The sequence below is a fragment of the Lynx canadensis genome, chromosome E1, assembly GCF_007474595.2.
Source record: "Lynx canadensis isolate LIC74 chromosome E1, mLynCan4.pri.v2, whole genome shotgun sequence".
In the NCBI taxonomy this organism is placed as follows: Eukaryota; Metazoa; Chordata; class Mammalia; order Carnivora; family Felidae; genus Lynx; species Lynx canadensis.
The window spans coordinates 8,944,407-8,964,570 of NC_044316.2; the positions used below are offsets into that span (position 1 = coordinate 8,944,407).

At 36.3% G+C, this 20,164-nt stretch overlaps 1 protein-coding gene across 6 annotated transcripts in view; it reads left to right on the forward strand.

Annotated features, from left to right (window-relative positions):
- Positions 1–20,164, forward strand: part of ZNF624 (zinc finger protein 624) — a 33,700-nt gene that overhangs the window by 10,817 nt on the left and 2,719 nt on the right. For 2 of the 6 annotated variants that reach the window (XM_030295720.1, XM_030295721.1), the window contains exons 3-5: positions 2,125–2,190; positions 9,865–9,991; positions 10,737–10,832. In XM_030295720.1, the coding sequence (XP_030151580.1) occupies positions 2,125–2,190; positions 9,865–9,991; positions 10,737–10,832 (289 nt within the window). Of the gene's footprint in view, positions 1–336; positions 425–1,831; positions 2,191–9,864; positions 9,992–10,736; positions 10,833–20,164 lie in introns of all 6 variants that reach the window. The other 4 variants (XM_030295722.1, XM_030295723.1, XM_030295724.1 and 1 more) reach the window with 4 other exon arrangements.

Consider the following 20,164-nt stretch of genomic DNA (forward strand, 5'->3'; position numbering starts at 1 on the left):
AAAATTGGGTTTATCATAGTGAAGCTTGTAATCTGTAAGAAGTTTCACTCTACATATGGAACCAAATATCAAGACACATGATCTTTCAAAAAATACTTTTGCTATTTTTTTATAAACAGTCTAACTGGAAATTTACTTTTGATGTTAAATTTGTATTGTTCCCAGGAAATTTCAGTTATTTGTGGGGTAAAAGAATCGAATATTTTAAATTGGAAATATTGCTTAGGAAATTTTGGGGAAAGTATGTACACACAGACACACCCACACCCTCTTAATTAAGAGGGACCGTTCCCCTTGTGCCCACTCTCAGTGATCTCCTCTTTTCTACCCATTAAGAAGTGACCAAGCTTAATAGATGACATGGAGAGAAAGAAGATGTTTAAGACACAGAGCTTGGCTGTAGGGTGCTTACAGTCTCATTGAGGTAAGGCCTACAAAAGAAATAGTTACATAATTTGTTTAGGTGAATGATAGTTCCTGCATCTGTTGCTAGGAATTTTGCTAATGATGCTTAGCTGTATGATAAACATGATGAGTGCTATGTAAGAAAAGAAATGGGCATTAGTATGGGCAAAACTGGTCACAGAAAGCTCATGAGGACAGTTAGACTTAAGTAGTACTCACAAGTGGGATTTAAGTTGTCGTAAAGTATTTATAAGGGTACTTCAGGTGAGAAGGGAGTTTAAGGGCAAGAGAACAGTGGGGTGAGCTAGTGATTCCAGCTGGAAAGTATGGAAGATAGTACTGGAAATCAGATATGTAAGCTGAATCTTTTAATGTTTCCCTGAAGACATTTAAGTATATATATGTATGTGTGTATGTTTGAGCTGGGTGTCAGTGAGGTACAAGCCGTGTCTTAGCAGTGACTTTTTGAAATAGATTCCAAAGAAAGGTAATACCAACAAATACAATTTGTCTAGTCGTGATCTGCGGTAACCTATAGTAGTGACCTTTCACTCTTTTTTTTTTTTTTTTTAAATTTTTTTTTCTCAACGTTTTTATTTATTTTTGGGACAGAGAGAGACAGAGCATGAACGGGGGAGGGGCAGAGAGAGAGGGAGACACAGAATCGGAAACAGGCTCCAGGCTCTGAGCCGTCAGCCCAGAGCCCGACGCGGGGCTCGAACTCATGGACCGCGAGATCGTGACCTGGCTGAAGTCGGACGCCTAACCGACTGCGCCACCCAGGCGCCCCGACCTTTCACTCTTTATAGCCAGGATGTATAACGTGTAAACAGTCCTTAAAACATACTCTTGAAAAGATAAATAAAAACCAAAATGTTACACTTGATCAGCATATCTGAAGTATTTGTCTAGTATTGACATGGTCAGACCCATCCCTAATTACCAGAGGTTGATGTTCACATTATTAATTTTCTGGAAGCTGAATGTTTTTATTTTTTAGATAAGAACTTGGAAGGGGAGAAATAAGATAACAGTTTTTCTCAATGGACTTTCAGTAGTTTTATTACCGATAGTTTTTTTAAATGGCACACACAAAACCTAAAATCATAAGTACTAATCGAAAGAGGTAGTAAAATACCATCTCTATAAAATCAGGCCCTCGTAGGGATACAGCTTATAAGGTTAAGAAAATAATGTAGTGAGAAGTCCCTGAAATGCTACCTGAGTAACTACAAGACGTCCCCCCTGACCCCCCACAACACTGAAATGATTTTCAACTGTACAAAGTACATAGTGTTAGTAGGTTTTGAATACTATTCTTAAGATAGATACTTTCTGAGAAATACATTTCAACTCTATATGAAAAGGGAAAATTATGTAGGATCTGAAGGTCTCTTACTATAAATCTATTTTTTTGTTACAATAGGTTCTTTGTTGGAAGCCTCCTTTAAAAACTATGCGGTTGTATCTTTCTCAGTCTTGTGTTTGTCATTGTCTCAAACAAAGTTGAAGAAGATGATTGGATGTTACTATGGGACGGTAATTTCAGCGCTAAATTAACCAATAAAAGGGGCCACCCTGTTAATTTCAGCCCTAAATCAAACAATAAAAGGGATCATCCCATGTATGCCACATCCACAGTGGACCGTTGGTACTTGAGGCTCTGCTGTGAGTCATCAGCAGCCTATCACTGAGTGATTGTATCCTATATCCCTTCAGAATCCTGAAGTTTCCAAGCCAGATGAAGACCTTCACCTTCAGGCTGAAGAACCAGAATTGGAAAAGGTAATGCCTAACATGTTACATGAGAGGAATAAAGTGCCTCTTTTACTGTGCCTGGTTCTTAATGTTCCTAGTGCCTTGCAAGTTTGCAGTGAGTATCATCTCGCTTGATAGCTGTAGTAACTCCAGGGCTGGCCGCATCAGTTTGACGGATTTCATTTCCCTTGGTGGCAGCCCTAATGTGGCAGGTCACATTGTAACTACTGATGATAAAGTATCCTATATCACATGCTCTGATTCTTGCTTTCATCGTGAGACTCAACACCATTAAAAATATCAAGAATACATGAACATCAGTGGAGATATTTAAGGTGTGTTTAAATTGGTTTAGGTTTTTTATTTCATTATATTGTTAAGCTGACGTTCTTATTCATGAGTATAGAATTCAGCTGATTTTTCCAGAAAATACCAAAGTCAGAAATGTATGAAATATGTTAAGAAAAGTTATCTAAAACTTAGAAATAAGGCAAAAGGTAAATGTATGCCCTTTCAGTGTCGCATTAAACCATTGTCTAACCAGCCTGTGTAAGGGTCACCTGACATAGCCCGGAGAGTTACGTTGTTTGATGTACTAGTTACTGTTGGTTAATATCCAGAACATTGAAAATTTGCAAGTTATTTTACCTTGGAGAAAAAATAACCCCCAAATTTATGGTTTTATTGTCCTTGTAGAACATTCACCAGGTTTCTAACTAATTTTGTGGTCTTACTCCAGCATTCTTTTTTCTGCAATCAGTAGACAGCTGTCTTTGTGTCTCCTTTGAACCAGGTTTGTCAGGCAGCTGATCTCTCATTAATGACTTAAGTAAATCTTTGGCATGTGTTGACAATACTTTTAGAATTACAGGGGTTAACTTTTAAAAAAAATTTTTTTTTGAAGTATAGTTGACATACAGTATTATATTAGTTTCAGTTGTACAGCATAGTGATTGGATAACTCTGTACATCACACCGTGCTCATGGCAATAAGCGTAGTTACTGTCTGTTACCATACAAAGTTATTACAATGTTACTGACTATACTCTCTGTGCTATACTTTTAATCTCTGTCGTTTATTTTATAACTGGAAGTTTGTACCTCTTAATCCCCTTCACCTATTTCACCCATCCTCTCACACCACCCCCCAACAACCACCATTTTGTTCTCTGTATTTAGGAGTCTGTTTCTGGTTTTTGTTCTTTTGTTTTCTTTTTTAGATTCCACTTATAAGTGAAATCATATATTTATCTTTGATTTATTTCTCTTAGCATAATAACCTCTAGGTCCATCAATGTTGTCAGGAATGACAAGGTTTTGTTTTTGTTTTTTTCTTTCTTATGGCTGAGTAGTAGTTCAGTGTGTGTGTGTGTGTGTGTGTGTGTACGTGTGTACATACCACATCTTCTTTATCCATTTATCTATCAGTAGACACTTGTGTTGCTTCTATATCTTAGCTATTGTAACTAACGCTACAATAATTATAGGGGTGCGTTTATCTTTTTGAATGAGTGTTTTTATTTTCTTTGGGCAACAACCCAGTGGTGGAATTACTGGATCATATAGTAATTCTAGTTTGAATTTTTTGAGGAACCTCCACACTGTTTTCCATAGCAGCTACACTAGCTTGCATTCCCACCAACAGTATACACAAGTGACTCCTTTTCTCCACACCCTTGCCAATTCTTATTATTTCTTGTATTTTTTATTTTAAAGCCACTTTGACAGCTGTATCTCATTGTGATTTTGATTTGCATTTTTTTTGTTGACCATTCACATGTTCTCTTTGGGAAAATGTTCATTCAGGTCACCTGCCCTTTTTAATTAGATTATTTGTTTTTTTGTTATTGAGTTGTGTGAATTCTTTTTAGATTTTGGATATTAACCCCTTACCAGATAAATCATTTGCAGATACCTTCTCCCATTCATTTGGTTGCCTTTTTTCTTTTTTTAATTTTTTCAGGTAAACTCTATGCCCAATCTGGGGCTTGAACTCACGATCTGAAGTCAAGAGTTACAAGCTCCACTGACTGAACCAGCCAGGGCCCCTCAGCAGGTTGCCTTTTTGTGTTGATGGTTTCTTTGGCTATGCAAGCACTTTTAGTTTCGTGTAGTCCCAGTTGTTTATTTTTGTTTTGGTTTCTCTTGCCTCCGGAGACAGATCCAGAAAACTGTTGCTAAGCCCTATGTTTTATGGTTTCAGGTCTTACATTTAGGTCTTTAATTCAGTTTTTCTTTATTTTTGTGTATGCTATAAGAAAGTGGTCCAGTTTCATTCTTTTATATGTAGCTGTCCAGTTTTCCCAACACCATTTTTTTTGAAGAGACAGTCTTTTTCCCATTCTTGCCTCCTCTCTTATAGATAATTGTGGTTTTTTTTTTTAATTATGTAGAAGTTCAGCTCCTTTTTTTTAGAATTACGTTTTGAAGTTTTTTTAAATTATACTTTGAAAGTTGGTTTTATTCTAAGAATGTTTTGTGTAAAACTGGGCTTTTCTTTTTGCTTTTAGGAGAAAATACATTCTGACACTCAGTTGTTCACATAATTTTTATATAGGTTTTGTTTTTTTTTTAATTTAGTACTGGGCCAATCATCCTTAAAATTGTCCTTTAACATATGATAGTTTAGACTTAAAATTTTTAAGGTAAAAATATTAATAGTTTCAGACTTTGAGTCATGAACTGTAGGAAAGTGCCATTATTTTTGACCTGGTGAATAATTCATATGGTTTATTTTTGTTCTTCTGACAGGAAATCCCTGACAGAAGAGTAATTCTGTGTGGCTCTTTCTTAAATTCTACATCCTGTTGATAAGTACTGAACTTAGTTTTATTTAACTTAGTTTTATTTAACTTTAATTCTAGTAAAACCAGTTTTTCAGTGATAATTTTTAACATTTCCGTATCTGCAAAAGGTGCAAATAGAATTTTCAGGGGCGCCTGGGTGGCTTCATCGGTTGGGCGTCCGACCTGAGCTTAGGTCATGAACTGATGGTCCGTGGGTTCGAGCCCCGCATCAGGCTCTGTGCTGACAGCTCAGAGCCTGGAACCTCCTTCAGATTCTGTGTCTCCCTCTCTCTCTGCCCCTCCCTACTTGCTCTCTGTGTCTCAAAAATAAATAAGCATTAAAAAAATTTTTTTTAATTAAAAAAAAAAGAATTTTCATAGCACGTGTATTGAATCTGTTGATCAATTTGGGAAATATTAAAGTCTTAATGTTAAGTTTTATAATAAGAATATGGAATGTTTTCCCATTTATTTAGGTATTCTTCAGTTTCTTTCAGTGATGTTTTGTCATTTTCAGTGTACGTGTCTTGCATATCTTTTGTTAAATTCATTCCTAAGTGTTTTATTCTTTTTGCTATTTTAAATGGATTTTTTTCTTAATTTCTTTTTTTGGAATGTTCATTGCTAGTGTATAGAAATGGTTGACTTACGTATATTGATCTTGTGTCCTGAACCTTGCTGAACTAGTTTATTTAGTTCTAGAAGGGTTTTTGTTTTTGTTTTTGTTTTTTTGTTTTTGTTTTTGTTTTTGCATGGGCATGTGTGTGGATTTTTGTTGGGTTTTCTATATGCAACATAATATCATCTGTAAGTGGAGATTATGTCATTTCCAAATAGAAATTTACTTCTTCCTTTCCAGTCTGATATTTCTTTTTCTTCTCTAGTTTTTCTTGCTAAAACTTATAGTATAATGTTGAATAGAAGTGAGGAGAGGGGACATCTTTGTGAGGTTTGTGATCACAGAAGGAATGCATATGGCCATTCACTATTAAGTATGATGTTTGATTTGGGTTTTCATAGATGGTCTCTATCATGTTGACGAAGTTTGCTTCTATTTCTAGTTTGTTGGGTTTTGTCACATACTTTGTTGGGTCTATTAACATCATTGTGTGGGTTTTCTTTATTCTATTAATATGGTGTATTACCTTGATTGACTTTAAGATATTAAATGAACTTTGTACACATGGGATAAATCCCATTTGGCTATGGCATATATTATGTTTTCTTTGTTGCTGTTTTCAAACTGAATCAGACTGAATTAATTCTGTCTCACTCTTCCTTAAATTCTACATTTGTCTTATTTTGGTAATACTGGCCTTACAGAATGAGTTGAGAATGTTTCCTTGTGTTTTTTGGAAGAGTGAGTGAAAGATTGGTGTTAATTCTTCTTGAAATGTCTGGTGGAATTCAGTGAAGCCACTTGAACCTGGGTGTTTATTCGTGGGAAGTTTAATTATAATTTTCATATTTTCTATGTCTTCTTGAGTCACTTTTGGTAGTTTGTGTCTTCCTAGGAATCTGCCCATTTTATCTAGATTTTTCTAATTTGTTGGCATACAGTTGTTCATAGTATATTCTTTTATAATCCTTTTATTTCTGTAAGGTCAGTAGTAATGTCTCCTTTTTCATTCCTGATTTTAGTAATTTGAGTCTTCTCTTTTTTCTTAGTCAGTCTACCTAAGGGCTTTGTAATTGTTATCTTTTCAAAGAACTGACTTTTGCATTAGTTGATTTTCTCTATTGTTTTTCTATTCTCTGTTTGGTTTATCTCGATTCTAATATTTATTATTTCCTTCTGCTTTAAAAAAAAAATTTAGTTTGGGGCACCTGGGTGGCTCAGTCGGTTGAGTGCCAACGTGGGTCATGATCTCACGGTTTGTGGGTTTGAGCCCCACATCGGGCTCTGTGCTTACAGCTCGGAGCCTGGAGCCTGCTTTGGATTCTGTGTCTCCTCTCTCTGTCCTTCCCCTGCTCACGCTCTGCTTCTCTCTCTCTCTCTCTCTCTCAAAAATGAAGAAACATTAAAAAAATGAACAGGAGGGTCATTACCTTGGTGAAGTGTCCCTTTAAAAAAAAAAATTAGTTCACTCTTCCTTTTCTTAGTTCCCTAAGGTATATATTTAATTTTTTATTAAGTTCTTAATTTAAATTCCAGTAGAGTTAACATAGAGTGTTATATTAGTTCATGCCTCACTTTTCTTATTAGCACCTTCCTTATTGTGAGGATTCAGTCATTATGTAACAAGCCCTTATTAGATCAGTACCTGACAAATATTATGCACTATACATATACATGAATCCATTTGCACCTGTTGCCTGCCTCCCAACAATTATTGGACCATTGATAATAATCATGTTTCATTTGTAATCTTACCCTCTCTCACTAATTATTTTGAAGCATATACAAGACATTATATAATTTATCTATAAATATCTCATTATATATCTATAAAAGATGTGTTTTAATGTTATATATACTATCATGGTTACAGCTAAAAAATCAGCAGAAAGCCTTAATATCAAATGTGGAGTTGGTATTTGTTTCCCCAATTGATTCACATGTTATGATTACTTAATGTTGTCTCTTAGGTCACTTTTAGGCTAGAGGTCCCCCCCCTCCTTTTCCCCCTTGTAATAATTCATTGAAAAACCACGTTATTTCTACTTTAGAACTGTGTTGTCCAATACAGTAGCCACTAGCCACATGTGGCTTTTGAGCACATGAAATGTAACTAATCCAAACTGAGATATGCTGTCAATTTAAGATGCACATCACTTCAAAGACTTAATACAAAAGATAGAATCTCATTAATAATTTTTACATTGATTGCACATTGAAATTATATGTGCACTAGTCTGAATATATTATTTAAAATAATTTCACTTGTTTTCTTTTATGTTATTTATTTATTTATTTACATTATTCTGAGAGAGAGAGAGAAAGAGAGACCGTGAGCAGGGGAGGGGCAGAGAGAGGGAGAGAGAGAGAGTCCCCAGTGCATGGCTTGAACTCACAAACTGTGAGATCGTGACCTGAGCTGAAACCAAAAGTCAGACACTTAACCAGCTGAGCCACCCAGGCGCCCCTCACTTGTTTTCTTCTTAATGGGGCTACTAGAAAACCTTACATTACATATGTGACTTGCAATATACTTCTTTGGACAGCATTGATTTAGAATTTCACACAATTTGGATTTTATTTATTGTGTCTCCATGGGGATATTTAACATGTTCATCTGTTCCCTGTATTGTTAGTTAGATCTAGAGGCTTTATCAGATTCCAGTTTGACTCTTTTAAAAATGTTTTTGACAATAGTATTTCATGTATCTGGTGTATACTACCAGAAGGCACCTATGCCTGGTCGAGAGGCCTCTTTGATATATTAGCAGCCACTGATGACCCTTTAATTCGTTAAAGGTTACAAAATGATGATATTCTAATTCTTTTATTTCTTTTCATGTATTAGCTGGAATCCTTCCATAAAGAGAAATCTCTCCTCATCAACAATGTGATCACACTTGATAACCATAAAAATTATATTTTACATGGGAAAAGGGCAAAAGGTTAATTTTTTCTCTTTATTTGCCAGTTTCAAGGCATCCTCCAAAAATGATCAATGAGTATTTTTATAGTATTATTATGAAATCATGAGCTTAAAGGTATATTTTTGAAACCCATTGTAATTTATTATTCTTACTGATGTACAAATTGTCCCATTATTAGCTAGGGGGAGACTCTTCAAGTAGTGTTTGATAGCTTGTTTGCATTTTGGTATCACAGAAAGTTCCAGGCCCTGATTCCTTTTAGTGGGAGGTAAAGTCTAGCTTGCATAATGTTACTTTATTAGCTATTGTTTTTATTTTTAGGACTTTTCAGTGGATGAAGCTAGGAAAAATATTTTTCTTTCCTAAAAAATAAAATAATTCATGAGTTTATACTGATACTTCCAATTCAAATTTGGATCTATGGAATTACTGTATAATCTCATCAGTATTACATTTATATCTTCTTTCTCCCCTGCCAAATTTCTCTCTTCTCAATGACAGCAATGTAATAATTTGTTTTATCAAACACTACACACATAGCAGTTACAAAATACCGTTTTCATCATTACCACCAACAATCAGGCTATTTATTGAAAACATACAGTTTTTGCAGTTCTTTTTCTTCTTGGGGTATATCTCACAAAGGATGAACAGAAAAATTGCTATGTTTTAAAGTTACTTAAAATAATTTCTCTTTGATGAATGCATATACTTCAAACTGGTTGCATTTTACTTTTAATTTTTAGGAATGACTTTTTAAATTGAAGATTTTTCTTTTATAATAATACATTTACATGGTTCAAAAGTAAAATGTAAAAAACAAGAAATATTCAAAAGAGTCTAGCCTCTATTCCAGTCCTCTCCATTTTCATGCTCAAAGTGAGAGCTTACAATATTCTGTATCTGCAATCTGATTGATAAACTGCATCTTTTATGAAGCCATATTCTATAGATCTGGAACTGAAAAAGAGCTGATATTGTAGATACCTGTAGATAAGCCAGGGTTTTGAGGGAGAAAAGATTATTTGGGTGGAAACTACTAGCTGTTACCAATATTAAGACTTTCTAGAGAAGGAGGAAACCATGCTGTTTGATTCCAGATAATGTAGTAAGACCAATATTTCAGAGTTAAAGAAAGCCAGATTTGAATTAGTGTGAAAAGAACATTTTCACAGGAGGAGTAAAACTCCTCTTGTGGTTTTAAGTTCTTGTCACTGGAGAGATTCATCCTTTAAGGGCTGCACTGGTTGACTTCAGTGGTCATTTAGTGGCCATGAGTTCCGGAAGTTTCCTCCAGTTTTGTATGTGTTATTCTGCCCAACAGGTCTTATTATATAGTCCCCAGGTGATCGTAGTATATTTATTTTAGGATTCTGTGACATTTAAAGATGTGGCTATAGACTTCTCATTAGAAGAGTGGAGGTTGATGGACCTTTCCCAGAGGAACCTGCACAAGGACGTGATGCTAGAGAATTACAGGAATCTTGTCTCCCTGGGTAAGAATAACTTCTTTGTTCGTTTACTGACCATTTGACCGGGTTTGCTGAAGACAGAGAACCTTCAAAGTACTTAAATGAATTTGGGGTTAGAGCTTAGGCATTAAACTCTTCTATTGTGGGGATGTTGCTGGGAGCCATGCCATCCCTTGTGCTTAACTAAGGGGTCTGCCCATTGTAAAGTAAGAAATACACATTTCGTTGGAGTCTTGGAGATTGTTGACAGTCCCCAGATTTAGGACTAAAGTTTTTTTCTGATCCTTTTATAAATGAGGGCTATAGTTATCAGTACCTCCAGAAAGAAAGACACAAATGCATTCATTTTCTTCCTAAACTCAGATTACTCCCATGTTCTATTATCCCAGAAAACCTGGGATCATCGTGTTGAACTCCTTTGAGATAATGTTTGTAATTCTCTATAACTCCAGTGTACAATAGAATGTTCTGCTGTGATGGCAATGTTCTGTATCTGTGCTCTCCAATATGGACACACTAGCCACTTGAAGCTACTAACAGCTTGAAATCTGGCTAGTACAACTGAAGAACTGAATTTTAAATTTTACATAGTTTTAACTAATTCAAATTTAAATAGCCACCTGAGAGTACTGAAAAGTGTATTGGACAGTCCGTCTCTAGAACTTACCATAATAGCCACTCTGCACAGAGGATTAAGAGCTGAGACTGAGTTTGGCAATAGTTCTTACTCCTAAACACAGTCAAATCCTATTCATTCTTCTCTAACAAGGGCTTGCAGTTTCCAAACCAGACATGATATCTCACCTGGAGGATGGCAAAGGACCGTGGGTGGTAGTGAGGGAAATTGCAAGAACCCCCTATCCAGGTGAGTTCAAAAGAACCAGGAGGATTGGATTTATTGCAAGTTAGTAGGTTATGGCTGGAGCAGAACATCTGAAATACTTGGAGGAGTATCATCTCTCCCCCACCTTGCCTGCTCTCTCTTTTTGCCTCTCTCTCTGTTCTCTACTTTTGGTTCCTGTCCCATCCTATGTTGCTGTCTTGAGGACATGATTTTCATAATTATTCCTTCACTCAAACATGCATGAAACCTCCCTTTCAGTTCTGTCCTCTCAGTTAACTTTACATTTTTCTCATTTGTTTAACTATTATCTGACCTTTCTTCCTTCATTAATCTTCCTTCCTAAAAATGCTTTGTTAAGGGTCACCCCTGATTTTAATGTTTATTTATTTATTTTTGAGAGAGAGAAAGCACAAGTGGGGGAAGGGCAGAGAGAGAAGGAGACACAGAATCCAAAGCAGGCTTCAAGCTCTGAGCTGATAGCAGAGGGCCCCATGTGGGGCTCAAACCCACGAACCGCAAGATCATGACCTGAGCCAAATTCAGACATTTAACCTACTAAGCCACTCAGACACCCCTCTGCTGATTTTTTAAGAGTTTATTTATTTTGAGAGAGAGAGAGAGAGAGAGAGAGAGAGAGAGAGAAACGAGTCGGGGAGGGGCAGAGAATGAGGGAGAGAGAATCCCAAGCAGGCACTGTCAGCACAGAGCCTGACACAAGGACTAGATCCCACAGACCGTGAGATCATGACCTGAGCTGAAACCAAGAGTCTCATGCTTAACTGACGGAGCCAACCAGATGCCCCACCGCTGATTTCTTTTAAGCTAAACCTATTTACTCATTATTTAACTTGCAGGTGAACCTGCAAGCCTGCCGAAACTTTGGGGGAACCCTCCTGTTCTCCTCCAGTTTCTTAACTAATTGAAAGTACAAACTAGGTATCAGTTGAGAATTAAATACAGTATTTATTCATATATTTAATTGATATTTACCAGACATCTCTTTCCTGCGTACTGGGTTAGGTACTAGGTCTACAACAATGAGTAAGATGGACCAGGTCCCTGCCGTCATGAAGATTATATTTTAAGAAGTTGACAAGTATATAAATAAAAACAAGCTAAATAGCAGATATAATAACCTTCAGTTATGAGATAAACTGGGTGAGATATGAGATATGAAAGAGTGACTGGGATGGGGATGAGGGTACCTCCCTCAGAGAGTGTGGTCAGAAGGCTTCTGAAGAGGGGCTTTTAAGCTGAGCCTTGAAGATTCAGAAACAACCGGCCAAAGGAAGAGGAAAGGAGAAGCATTCCAGACAAAGAACCTGACACAGAAAAGAATGAAATGTGTTCTAGAACTCGAAAGGAGGCTGCTGTGAGAGGGAGGCTGGTATCAGAGCTAGGCAGCAGCTTGCCCATCCAGGGCTTTGTAGGTGACGATGATGAGTTTGGATTTTAATCAGTGAGTGTGAAGGCATTGACAGACTTTAATCAAGGATTTTAGGAAGTAACTCTGCGGAGACTGAACTTGAGGGCATTAAATCAGGTAATCAGTTAAGAGGTTGTTACAATGGTATGAGCAGAGATGATAACTTTGATTAAAGTAATAGTGGAGATGGAACAAAAGAAATGGATTCTAGTTCACTTGAACATTCATTTTATCATGATGCCGTGCGTAACTCACGTATGTGTTACATATATTCTTTTCATATGTCAATATTATGTATTTTTTGTTCAACTATAATATATAGTTGTTTTTTTTTATTTTTTTATTACGTTTCTTTATTTTTGAGAGGAAGAGAGAGCCAGCATGAATGGGGGAGGGGCAGAGAGAGAGGGAGACACAGAATTGGAAGCAGGCTCCAGGCTCTGAGCTGTCAGCCCAGAACCTGACGCGGGGCTCGAACCCATGAACCGAGATCATGACCCGAGCCGAAGTCGGACACTTAACCAACTGAGTCACCTAGGCGCCCCAACATATAGTTTTATATGAATTTCAGGTGCACAGTATTATGATTCAGCAATTCTGTACATCTCTTAGTGCTCGTGAAGATAAGTGTACTCTTAACCCCCTTTATCTATTTCCTCCATCATCCCACTCACCTACCCTCTAGCAACCACCAGTGTGTTCTCTGGGAGTCTGGGAGTCTTTTGCCTCTTTTTTTCTTTATTCATTTGTTTCTTACATCACACAATGAGTGAAATCATATGGTATATGTCTTTCTCTGACTTATTTCACTTAGCATTATACCCTCTGGGTCCATCCGCATTGTTGAAAATGGCAAGATTTCACTTTTTTGATCACTGAGTAATATTGCATTCTATATATACACCACATCTTCTTTATCCATTCATCTATTGATGGACCCTTGGGCTACTTCTATATCTTGGTTATTGTAAATAGTAGTGCAATAAACATAGGGGTGCGTGTATCTTTTCAAATTAGTTTTTTTGTTTTATGTGAGTAAATACCTAGTAGTTGAATTACTGGATCATATGGTATTTGTTTTTAATTTTTTTGAGGAACCTCCACACTGTTTTCCATATTAGCTGTACCGGTTTGCATTCTCACCTACAGTATGTGAGGGTTCCTTTTTCTTCACATCCTCACCAACATTTGCTATTTATTGTGTTTTTTATTTTAGCTATTCTGACAGGTGTAAAGTGGTATCTCATTGTGGTTTTAATTTGCATTTCCCTGATGAGTAGTGGTGTTGAGCATTTTTTCATGTGTCTGTTGGCCATCTGGATGTCTTTAGAAAAATATCTCTTCATGTTTTCTGCCCATTTTAAATTACATTATTTGTCTTTTGGGTGTTGAGTTGTGTAAGTTCTTTATGTATTTTGGATAGTAGCCCCTTATCAGATAATGTCATTTGCGAATAATCTTCTTCCATTCAGTAAGTTGCCTTTCTGTTTTGTTGGTGGTTTCCTTTGCTATGCAGAAGCTTTTTAGTTTGGTGTATTCCCAGTAGTTTAATTTTGCTTAGATACCCTTGCCTGAGGAGACAGATCTAAAAAAATGTTTCTATGCCTGATGTCAGAGAAATCACTGCCTGTATTTTCTTCTAGGAATGTTTCAGTTTCAGGCCTCACATTTGGGTCTTTAATCCATTTTGAATTTATTTTTTGTGCATGGTGTAAGAAAGTGGTCCCGTTTCATTCTTTTGCATGTAGCTGTCCAGTTTTCCCAGCACTGTTTGTTGAAGAGACTGTCTTTTCCCCATTGTATATTCTTGCCTCCGTTGTTATAGATTCATTGACCATACAACCATGGGTTTATTTCTGGACTCTATCCTGTTCCATTGATCTAGGTCTGTTTATGTGCCAGTGACATACTGTTTTGATTACTGCTGTATCGTAATATATTTTGAAATCTGAGATTGAGATACCCCCAGCTCTGTTCTTTTTCAGGATTGCTTTGGCTATTTCTGCTCTTCTGTGGTTCCATACAAATTTTAGGATTATTCTAGTTCTGTGAAATACGTTGTTGGTATTTTGACAGGGATTACATTGAATCTGTAGATTGCTTTGGGTAGTATAGACATTTTAACAATATTGGCTCTTCCAACCCATGTATCATCTTCAGTTCCTTTCATTAACGTTGACTGTTGAAAATACTATATATTTTTAAAAGAGTGAATGAAAAGTAGACATTGGAGACAGTTTTAGGTGACTCTTTAGAGAAGGATTTCCCCCTCCCCCCATCAAGAGGGAAAGAGAGATGGGGCAGTGGCTACAGGAAAGTGTGGAATGAGGGAAAAAACTCTTGTTTTGTATTTAAGATGGGAGTATTTATGGCATGACTGAGTAATAAGAAAGATACCCTGATGGAGAGGGAGAAATTGACTTTGGAAGACCAGTGGGATCACTGAAGAGTTCACATGTCTGAGGAGGTTAAAGAGGATAAACTCAAGAAAGGAAAAGGAAGGAGGGCTTCACCACTGATAGGCAGAGAGGCCACCTTTTCTGTTATAACACTAGGAAAGATGGAGAAGGCAGGCGTAGATAAAAGGTCAAATGGTGGTGAGAAGATCAAGGCATTCGATTTTAATAGGCTCTGAATTTTCAGTAAAATATGAAGCAAGGCCACCAGCTTATAGTGAGGATAAGAAAGAGTTGTAAGAGAGGGAAAGATACATATAAAAAAGCTTAAAATTAAAAACAAAAAGATATATAGATTTCACTAGGGAAGCCACATTGACCTCATGCTTTTATTAGGGAAGGAGTTTAATTATAGTTTCTATTCCTTCTGTAGCTATAGGACTATTAACATTTCCTATTTCTTTCTGTTTTAGTAAATTATATGTATCTGGGAATTGATCCATTTACTCTAAAATTTAAATTTATTGACATACTGTCCTTTCCTTTAAATGTCTATGTGGATCTGAAGTAATGTTTCCCTTTTCATTCCTGATACTGATTTTTTTTTTTAATCTTCTCTCTGTTTTCTTATTCTGTGTGGAGCCTGATGTGGGGCTCAAACCCACAAACCAGGAGATCATGACCTAAGCCAAAGTGCCCCAATCTTATTTGGCTTTTAAAATAACTTTTTTGTGTGTTTGATTTCTCTATTATTACTTTCTTCTCTTTATTTTATTATTTTTAACCTTTTTAGCATTTAATTTGCTGATCTTTTTTAAACTTCCTGAGTTGGGTACTTATATCGTTGATTTTCAGCCACTCTTTTTTTATAGCTTATTTAAGGCAATCTAGACTGCATCACACCCCATTAAAAGACAAGAGAAAATTCTTCTTGACAACACCAAAAAAAGAAAAGTAGACTACATCACATCTTTTTTTTTTAATGTAGCAACTTCATAATTATTGAGTTCAAAACATTTGATAATTTCCATTGTGATGTCTTTGTCCCTTGTGCTCTTTAGAAGCATTTTTCTTAATCTTGTACCATCTGGGATTTTCTAGTATTCTTTGTTTTTTTAGGTTTATTTATATAATTTTGAGAGAGAAAGAATGAGTGGGGGAGGGGCAGAGAGGAAGGGAGAGAGACAGAATCCCGAGCAGGCTCCACACTGTCAGCGAGGAACCCAATGCGGGGCTCGAGCCCACAAACCCGTGAGATCATGACCGGAGGCAAAATCAAGAATCAGGCACTCAACCAACTGAAACCACCCAGGTGCCCCAGGAAAACAGATTGTTATGAACTTATGCAAAGAACTATAATTGCTATGAAAGAAAGAATACACACTGAGATATCTGAACTCTGGAGTTCAGGGAGTATTCTTGTTACCTTAATTTTTCCTGTGGTCAGAAAACATGCTATGGATGATTTTAGTCTTTATAAGTTTCTTAAAATTTGCATTACCACACGGCCAATTTTTGAAAACATTGTATGTGCACTTGGAGAAAATGTGTAGCCTGTTGGTACTAAGTGCAGTTTTAGTTATACCAAATATGTTGCTAAAATCTATGTGCTTACTGATTGTCAGCTTATTCTGTCAGTTATTAAGGTTTTTCAAAGTCTCCCAGTAAGACTGTAAACTCGTCTGTTTCTTATTTTAGTTGCTTTAATTTTTGCTTTATGTATTTTGAAGCTGTCCTATTAGGTAAATACAAAGTTATAACTGCTACATCCTTCTGTTAAAATGGACCTTTTATCCTCATGAAGTGTCTTTATCTCTGTACTGGTTTTGCCTCATCCTAATATTATTATAGCATCTTTCTTCTGGTTATTGTTTTATCGTATATCATTTTAATTCTGTTCACGGTCATCTTTTATATATCCTTGTATTTTGTTTCTCTGATAAGTAGCATATTGTTAGATTTTTCTTTTAACCAATCTGACAGTCTGTATCTCTTGGGAGTGTTTAGTTCCTATACATATAATTCAGTTACGTAATGTTTAAATCTATCATCTAACTGTGCAAGTGTCTTGCACGTTCTGTATTCTTTTTTCCCCCATTCGTGCATTTAGATTTATTATCTTATTTTTCTATTTACTTGGTAATTATAAATTTCCAAAATTAGTTGTGTAGTGGTTAACTCTGAGATTAAAGCATGCATCCTTCATTCAGCAGTCTAATGTAAATTGTCCTTCTTCCTAAACAACACAAGAATCTTACAACCACTTATTTCATTTAACCTGATTTATATGTTGTTGAAATTATGTATTTTAACTGTGTCTATATGTCAGATCTCATAAGAGCATTATTAATGTTCTGTTCCGTCAGTGTTCATTTAGATTTGCCTGTTTTTGCCTATATTTTCTCCTCCTATTTCTCTTCGTTTCTGAGCTTGTATCTAGGATTATTTTTCTTCTGTTTAAAGAGTACCCTTTAATATTTTATTTTACCCACATCTTCTAGTGTCCTACTCCCTCCATTTTCTTTTTTGTCTAAAAATATCTTCAGTCTTCATTTTTATTTTTCAACGTTTATTTTTATTTATTTTTGGGACAGAGAGAGACAGAGCATGAATGGGGGAGGGGCAGAGAGAGAGGGAGACACAGAATCGGAAACAGGCTCCAGGCTCTGAGCCATCAGCCCAGAGCCTGATGCGGGGCTCGAACTCACGCACCGCAAGATCGTGACCTGGCTGAAGTCGGACGCTTAACCGACTGCGCCACCCAGGCGCCCCAGTCTTCATTTTTAGATAATAGACTTCTAGGTTGGCATTTACATTCTTTCAGCATTTTGGAAGGTATCATTCCATTGTTTCCTGTCTTACATCGACTCCCTTGACAAGTCAGTCATCTGTCTAATTCAGGAGTCAGTAAACTTTTTTCTGTAAAAGACAAGACAGTAGATGTTTTAGGCTTTGTAGAGACATAACACCTCTGTTGCAACTACTCCATTCAGCCATTGTAAGTGCAAAAGCCTCCAGAGACAAAATGTTAACCAAAGAATGTGGTTATATTCCACTAAAACTTTATTTAGGGACCCTGAAATTTGAAATTCATAGTTTAATGTGTCAAAATATATTTTCCTTTTAATATATTTTTCAACCATTTAAGAATGTATATTCTTATCTCACTGGCCACACGGAAGTGTAGTGGGACAGATTTGCTGTAGTTTGCAACCTCTGATCTGTTGGCGCTCCTTGATAGAACTCTTAAAGTTGTTTTTTTTTTTTTAATGTTTATTCATTTTTGAGAGAGAGAGAGAGAGAGAGAGAGAGAGCGTGAGAGCGTGAGCAGGGGAGGGGCAGAGAGAGAGGGAGACACAGAATACAAAGCAGGCTCCAGGTTCTGAGCTGTCAGCACAGAGCCTGACACGGGGAACTGCGAGATCTTGACCTGAGCCTAAGTCAGACACTCAACCGGCTGAGCCACCCAAGTGCCCCCAAAATCTCTTAGTTTCCATTATTTTTGCCTTGTATTTCTCCCACTTGGAATTCATTTGGCTTCTTTTTTTTTTTTTCTTTTCTTTTCTTTTCTTTATTTATTTTTTTTCAATATATGAAGTTTATTGTCAAATTGGTTTCCATACTTCATTTGGCTTCTAAAATCTATGGCTTGATATTTTTTATTCTGTTTTGGAAAATGCTTCAGCATTATTTCTTTGAATTTGATTTCATCCCATTCTCTCTCACTTCTCTTTCGAGCTTTCTGGGACTCTTTCACATCTGTGATAGACCTTATCACTCTATCCCATGTGTCTCTAATGTCTTTTGAAATTAAGTTTTCAAGTTTTTCATCATTCTGTACTTCAATATGCATATTTTCTACTGACCTGTTTCCCATTTTGCTAACACTCATGTTTCAAATCTGTGTTTTTCAGCCTATCCTTTGAGTTATTTTCCAGTTCTAGAATCACCATTTGGTTCTTATTTTATACTTTCCAATTATTTGGTGAAATTACTGGTCTTATTTTCTTGAATATACTAATCATGAGTATTTTGTAAGTTTATGTCTGAGACCTCAACTGTCTGGATTCCTTCTAGATCTGTTTCTTCTCTTGACTTTTTTCTAATTAGACTTTTGTCTCTTTGTATGCCTATTATTTTCCACTGTCAAGCATTGATATGAAAACCTATAACAATAATTTGAGGTTCTGGATTGTGTAATCTTTTTTCATAGAGGACTGTTTGCTTTTGGCAGGCTGCCAGGATAAAGGTTCTAACAGTCCTCAGTTACCTTAATTCAATTAGACATTTAAAAGAGCTGGGTTCTAGAGTTGTCCTCTTTGGTGGCCCTAAACTTAAAACTTGGCCTATTTTGAAAAAGATTACACTGCAGGGTGGTGGTTTTACAACTTGTTTGTATATACAATGTAAAATTTTACTATTATATTTCTTTTAAATTTCTAAACGTGGGTGCCTGCATGGCTCAGTGAGTTAAGCGTCAGACTCTTGGTTTCAGCTCAGGTCATAAACTTGCAGTTCATGAGTTTGAGCCCCACGTTGGGCTCTGTGCTGACAGTGCAGAACCTGCTTGGGATGCTCTCTCTCTCTCTCTTTCTCTCTGCCCCTCCCCCACTCATGCTCTCTCTCAAAATAAACTTAAGAAAAATTTATAAATTTGCAAACTCTATAAAAAAAAAAAAATTTTGCAAACTCTATAAATTTGCAAACTATAAATTTGCAAATTCTATAAATTTGCAAACTCATTTACAGGCAATTTTTTCTCAATGTTTAAAAAAACAAACTGGATCAAAACCTTTTGTGGATAGTTTTTCACTTTAAAACTCAAGGTAGGGGCGCCTGGGTGGCGCAGTCGGTTAAGCGCCCGACTTCAACCAGGTCACAATCTCGCGGTCCGGGAGTTCGAGCCCCGCGTCAGGCTCTGGGCTGATGGCTCAGAGCCTGGAGCCTGTTTCCGATTCTGTGTCTCCCTCTCTCTCTGCCCCTCTCCCGTTCATGCTCTGTCTCTCTCTGTCCCAAAAATAAATAAACGTTGAAAAAAAAAAAAATTTAAAAAAAAAAAAAAAAAAACTCAAGGTATAAGTAGTTTTGATCCAATTTTTGACAGACATACAGGAATGTTGTTAAGATATAAAAAGGTTGCAAAACTACCCTCGGTGATAATTATTATCACTATTTGGAATATTAATAGCTATAAATACTAATTTTTACTAACTTACTGTTCAGACTACTTTTTGAAGAATCAAAGTGTCTTTTTCCATAAACATTTGATTAATAAGTACATACAAAGACTTGAATAAGCTGATCTCACATGAAAATTTGAGAAAGCCGTCATACAAAAAAGCTAGCAAACAAAGAATGAAAACAAATAGAAAGTATGGTTGGAAACAATTGCCTGGTTTGTAGAGTAAATGGAAAGAAAGGAAGTAGTCGTGACTATGAAGAATGCTCTATAAATGCTGACTATAAAGGAAATGAGAAAAGAAGTATTTGAGAGGCTTAGATTCTAGGGGGTTACCGTAAATTAATTTGTT